Source organism: Alligator sinensis, unplaced genomic scaffold (genome assembly GCF_000455745.1).
Source record: "Alligator sinensis unplaced genomic scaffold, ASM45574v1 scaffold560_1, whole genome shotgun sequence".
NCBI lineage: Eukaryota > Metazoa > Chordata > Crocodylia > Alligatoridae > Alligator > Alligator sinensis.
In genome coordinates, this window is record NW_005841837.1 from 1,865,702 (window position 1) to 1,872,366 (window position 6,665).

The window sequence follows — 6,665 nt, forward strand, 5'->3', positions numbered from 1 at the left end:
TTAGGTCCCCCATGACTACTGCCTCTTTAGCTTTTATGGTCTCCGTGAGCTGCCTCAGGAGCCCCGCATCTATTTCTTCCCCTTGATGTGGGGGTCTGTAGCAGACCCCTACCACCAAATCCTTTTCTCCTTGCCCCCCAGGTAGCCTAACCCACAATCCTTTTGGGCCCCTCACTACAGAAAGGATGTGGACAAATTGGAAAGAGTCCAGCGAAGGGCAACAAAAATGGTTTGGGGGCTGCAGCACATGACTTCTGAGGAGAGGGTGAGGAAACTAGGCTTATTTAGTCTGCAGAAGAGAAGACTGAGGGGGGATTTAATAGCAGCCTTTAACTATTCCAACTGGTTCCAAAGAGGAACTAGCTGAACAGCTAAGCTGTTCTCAGTGATGGCAGATGACAGAACAAGGGCAAAAGGTCTCAAATTGCAGCAAGAAAAGTTCAGGTTAGATATTAGGAAAAACCTTCTCACTCGAAGGGTAGTAAAAACTTTAGAATAGGTTACCCAGAGAGGTTGTGGAATCTCCATCCTCGGCGGTTTTTAAGACCCAGCTAGACAAGACCTTGGCTGGGATGATATAGTTGAGGCTGGTCCTGCTTTGAACAGGGGGTTGGACTAGATGGCCTTCTGAGGTCCCTTCCAACCCTAATTTTCTGTGAGTCTGTGACAGAGCACAGCTTGGGTTCTAAACCACCTCAGGCCAGGAGGCTGAACCAGATGATCTCTTGAGGTCCCATCCAACCCAACAACGTTACTAGGAATCCATAACTTAGCATGGCATGACAGGATAGACAGAGGTGACCTGATACCTTTATAGTTGCTGCCAGGCAAGAAGAAGCACTGAGTGAACCCAAAAGAAGTTGGATGTTGCACCATTCGGAGGTCAGAGTTGCAACAGATTATTCACCAAAAGATATGCCAAATAAGAGATCTGCAATAAGATTTTCCTACATAAAGTCTCCATAGATGGAGCACTGTTTTCCCCATCAAATACAGACCTAGTCCAAAGCCTCTGTACGTCAATAAAAAGTCTCTGATTCTATAGGTCAATGAAGAAACATGAAAACAGCTCCCACTACTTGCTGCTGGTCTGGGCAGCCAAGGGCTTCCAGCAACTCCAGCTTGTTTTGCAGTCACCAGATAACAACACATGCAGAAAAATAAGCATAAACAGCATCAATGAGACTGGCCATTATCAGCCACCCTTAACGGTAGGGCAGGGCTCCACTGGGAACCACATGGAATGGGTAGGACAAGATTTACAAAAAGGGGAAGCCTAACAAGAGGTTCCTGCATCCATATTTAGGCATCTAAATAAATGCTGACTGCCCAGCAAGACCCACTGAAACAAAACTACTTAACTTAGATGCTTAATTACAGACTTCTGAGTGTAAGTATAGACCCCCACTTTTAAAATCTCAGCTAGACCATTTAATTGACTTCTTGAAGCCAGTTCTCTTAGGTGTAATTTGCACGAGACTGCAAACCTGGAGACCAAGCCACAACCCCACCCATGGAGTACTTTTAGCCTGCCTCACTTAACCACTTTGCAGGGTGTGGGTATTAGGATGGCATGGGAGGTCACAAGAGAAAAGACTCCTTGCTCCCAGCAGGGAAGTAAAACCATTACCGAGCACCAGCAGAAAGAAGCATGCATGTAAGCTAACCTCCATGAAGCGGGATATCGTCTGGACAGCCCGGTCAGTCTCATTGAAGGCATCCATCCAGGTGTAGGTCGAGCCATTCACCAGCTGAATGTCCTCAGGTCTCTTTGCCAAGAAGAGGGAAAGGTCTTCAACTGTCCAATTGGAGCCACGCAAGTGCACATCCCAGAGGCCTCTACTCTTCAGCAGCGTCTACAATTATCATACAAGGGGAAACAATGACATTTAGACTCGATCTGTAGTCCTACCACACGTGGCACCACACCAAATGCATGAAAACTCCCAGGAGGAAATAAATTCGAGAGACACACAGAGCTGGTGGTATCACAGCAGGTCACCCATGGCACCTGGGTCAGCTGCTTGCCAGCAGACTGAAGGGTACATCCACTTTACTTGAAGATCAGCCAAGCGTAGGTGCTGCCAGGGAATATAAATCCCAGCAGAGGCTGCCCGCCCACAACAAAGCCTTATGAGAGGCAACTTGCACTACAGAGGTAGATCACCGGTAAGGCACTGAATCCTCTTCTCAGCTCTGCCACTGACCTGCTGCATGACTGTGGGCAATTTACATCACCCTCTGGTGCTTCCATTTCCTTTTACATCTGTTTGTCTGGTCCGTTTGCATTATCAGCTCATCAGAGGAGAAATGGTTTCCCATGAGAATAAGGTCCTCACACTGGGTTGCTTCTCTAATACAAATAATAAACAGCAATCTACAGATGTGTCTAACTGCCTATTTGAGGTATTCCCAGCACCACACACACTGCCTTGCAGGATGGAGATTGGTCTCATATTTGGCTATCTCTATTCCCACTAGAGTGCAGCAGAGAGCTATGCACTCTGGACTACAAAATTAGAGCCTTAACATCCAGGAAAATCACAGGCTCCTTTGCTAAGCCTCCTCTCTCCACCAGGGGACAGGCTTCAGCAGGGTCCTGGGAAAGGCTGAAAGCCTTGCAAAACAAACAAACATTAAAAAAAATAAAGCCAGTGTTGAAAAGCAGAAAAGCACAAAGACAGAAAAAAAATGTGTTCAGCTGATCGGTGGTTGCTAAGCAGCCCTGACACCTTCCAAACAATCCTATCCTTCCAGCTGAGACTGGGCCGATCAAGCATAGCTGGGAATTCAATTCTTGAGGTGCTAAACATAAATATCAATAGAGTGAGGCTGAAGTGGCCTCCTCCCTTGTGCACTTATTGTACATTACTGCATGCTATAATCTTCAATGCAGAGAGGTTAGACAAGAAGGAACCACTGGCTGGGATAGCAAAAGGAACTTCAACACTTATCCTGTGTGCTTGTGTACACGTTATCTCATGATTAGGCTGGGCAGCAGTCCTACAACAAAGCAATGTCGCAAACAGAGCAGTTAAATGGACATGTGGATGACAGCTGCAAGGGGATGAACAGTCCAGTATGCTGCACCTGAGAACCCACAGATCTGGGTCCAAGCCCACCCTCTGCAACAGGCCCCTTGTGTAACCCCAGATAAATAATCTAATCTTGCCTCAACTCCTCCTTTGAAGAACAGCTTATACACCCTTTGTCTGGTTAGCTTTTAAGCAATTTGAGGCAGGGACTATATATATATGCAGCACAGCACACAGCTGGCTTTAACTGGAGCAAGAGCCTCTCTCCTGACAGTGATGTAACATGCAACATTATGTACAGGATAAGGGGTTGTTAAAAAAAATAAAACTACAAAGGATCTGGCTAGGCACAAAGAATGTAAGGCTCAGAAATGGTTAAAAACTTTCAACAGCAAAATAAGAAATGGGATGTCAAAATGAAGGAGAAAATAGCAGAGGGAAAGAATTCCAGCAAGCACAGCTGTGACAGACAGTCAGAAGGCAAAGGGCTGTGAGGTTAACAAAATAATATTGCAGAATAGGGAAACAAAGCAGACTAGGCCACACTGACAAAAGAGCACACAGGGAAGAAAAACAGAAAGGGAAAGGGCTAAGTGATGTTTTCTCTAGGCCCCTCTTTTCCATTTTGTCTCCCTGGAGTCTACAAACACAAACCCTCCCTGCAAAAGAGTCACACTTCCTGCAGTGAGGGGTCTCGCACTTTTCATATTCAGCATCCATGTTACAAGCAAGCACACTCGGTCAGACAGATCCTGCTTCCTTGTAGTCTTGAAAGCACCAGGATCAAATCCACTGTGTCAGTCAAGAGCTAGGAAAGCACTTACCGTAAACATGCAGTGCCCTGAGAAGCTAGAACATACATACAGTAACACTATCACCTTGCTGTCTTATGGATAGCATATCATTCAGCTTAGACAGGCAGCTGCCAAGGTCATTAGGCGAAAGCACTAACCTTCCTTAACAGTGGACTCGGCTGGAAAGGCTTGCATTTTGGTCCAATATGCATGTAACCAATCCCTGTTCCATTTCTAAATTTAACAGAATAGTGACACCAGAACTTGCCAGAGTTATTTGCAATAAAGGACCCCATGAACTGGTGCTAGGATAGGTGGCAGCAAAAGAGATCAGTGCTTTTATAACTGAGCTGTTTGTTAAAATTCTGGAGGGAATGGGCAGCTCTTGAAAATCTCATGAAGCTTCTGCCAGAGCCAGCATGGGTTAATGACAAGGATAAAACACCTGCCTGGGAAATCTGGGATCTCATTTAAATATACACCTGCTTTTCAAAGGATAACAGATTGGAAAGCCTGGCCCTGGGGCAGTGTTCTGCAGTTCAGTTTACCCTCTCTAAGCCTGATGCTGGCCTCACTTATGCTAGCCCAAGCAGGAGTAACACCCATTAAACCAATGCCAGCATGAAGGTGACCTCCTGGGGCTTCCAGCCTGTTCATGTCTGTGGGAGAGCACATCACGTTGTGCAAGGGTGTGGAATGAAGAATAGTACCTCTAGGCCTCAAAGGACACAGAGGGATTCCCTCAGTAAAACAATACTATTCTGCTAGGAAGGCAAAATCTGACTGGAACCAAACCCAAAGGCTTGATTCACTGCTGCATCACTCCCATTTTGCCACTGGTGTAACTCCTGTAACCAATAGGGAGAAAGTGCTGGCAGTCTTACTCTGAGCAAAATAGTGTCATGCTAGAGTACAATTGGGTAAAGCAGCAGTGAGCTAGACCATTAATGTTTATTGTAGACTTACCGGGTCCAAACCTCTACTCCCTAACAGCAGCAAAAACAAGGAGCAGCTCAGCAGATATGTAAAAGCAGGCTCCTTCTCTGTAACTTAGTATGCATGACATGTTAACCAAGCGATCTGGTATGCAGTTAGCAGTTGTTCTTCCCCTAGAGCATTTTTATATTGCAAAATTAAGCATAGTATCCAATTCAAAAACAGATTTTACAAGGTTTGGGCCCAATCCTGCAAGGTTTGAGCACCTACAGGACACAGAGTACTCAGTGCCCGCTACACTCAATGGGATCTGAAGGCACTTGACACCTTACAAGCTCAAGGCATAGGTTGAGTCTGATTTCTCCTGATAACATCTGGAAAGTACTTGCTTTAGAACTCACTGGCATGCAGACCTATAAAGAAGATCATGGCTCAGCAAGTTAAATGCGTCAAAATAACCCTGCTCCCCGGGTTACAAAAATGCTGCAGGCCACCAATTTTTGCAGTGTTAATAAGAAGCATGGACGAAAGAACCCAACCCAGCATGGCAGATGTAAAAGCAGTGGCTAATGATGTTCTGCTCCAGTTCATACAGCTTGTAATGGGATTACAGCCACCCTGTAAAACACAGAGCCTAATGCACCTCCCCTTGTTCTGAACTCAGGTCAGCTGGATCTTCAGCTAGTGCAAAGTTGGGCAAATCCCCAAGAGTCACTACAGCCCTGCTGAGAAACTAGATCATCTGAGTGTAACACACTCTCCATTTCAGGCAAGCACTGTTCCAGACAACTGCAAACTAGAGAAGCACTTTCCTATTCAAATGATACAGTAGCTGTGTGCTGACTTGAGCTACCCTGCAACAGAACTTGTTTTGAGAGAGAATCATCTCCTATGCAGCTTCCACATGCCACCCTTTGGTCTCCCTCAATCTTAAAACAAATACTTGAGGTTTTCTTGCCAACAAGTGAGGACAAAGCAATCCAAACGATGCAACAGTAGCACACTAACCCGGATCAGATCCATCTCCTGGCTGCTTTCCATGAACGTCCAAATCTTGGGGCCTATCTCATCCCACATGCCTCCAAGGTCACGGAACACACCCAGCTCCTGGAATGTCTTGTTCACCTGCCAGCAAAGGAGAAAGGTTAATCCAAAGCAATGGAGCCCTAGGTCTGAGCAGCAGCCAGGCCAGGTGAGCAGTGATCTGCAAAGCCATGCGTTGCACTGGCTATGTTCTTGCACTTAATGGGTAACTTGGGAGCTACTGCAGTCAGCTGTGTTTGAGGAGGGAAAATATGATCATGAGCCAATACATCTGCCTACCAGGGCAATGCTCAGGTCATTCCATTTGGAGGCTGCTTTCTCAAGGATGCATGGCAACAGGTTCTTCCACAGGGAGAAGCACACAGGAAAACTGCCTCCCAGTTGCCCCTCTATTAGAGCTGGCCACACTGTGAGCATTCAAGGCTTCACTAGTACCCCTTTCCTGGTGTCCCCAGCTGTCTCTCCTCCAGCATGGATGATGAATCAGGGCATGGGTGTACTCCAGCCTTTCCTCCTTTCCTTTGATTCCCCATTTTTAGGTTTCAACAGAAGGCAAAAGCAAAAGCAGCCTAAGAGTTCCTCAGCTGGCATTTTGCCTACAACCATCTTTATGCTCAGGTGATCCTTCCTGGACTCAAGGAGCCAGATCCAACCATCCTCCTAACCCAAAGCAGCTGAACTGTACTAATTCCACACCGACACGGGTTGTGTAGCTTACCTCAGACATGACCTGCCTTGTGGCTGGAGTGTCAGGAGTGTACAAGACCTTCCCAATCAACAAAGGTTTCAGAGCCCTCCAAATAATTCGGGAAAGTGGACTGGACTCCAGGTTCTTCATCAGCTCATTGCAGTAGGG

At 46.4% G+C, this 6,665-nt stretch overlaps 1 protein-coding gene across 1 annotated transcript in view; it reads right to left on the reverse strand.

Annotated features, from left to right (window-relative positions):
• The window catches only part of ABCA1 (ATP binding cassette subfamily A member 1), a 122,823-nt gene that overhangs the window by 43,774 nt on the left and 72,384 nt on the right, over positions 1-6,665 (reverse strand). Inside the window, 3 exon segments of the mRNA XM_006039495.3 lie at positions 1,668-1,856; positions 5,774-5,890; positions 6,528-6,665. Coding sequence (XP_006039557.1) covers positions 1,668-1,856; positions 5,774-5,890; positions 6,528-6,665 — 444 coding nt within the window.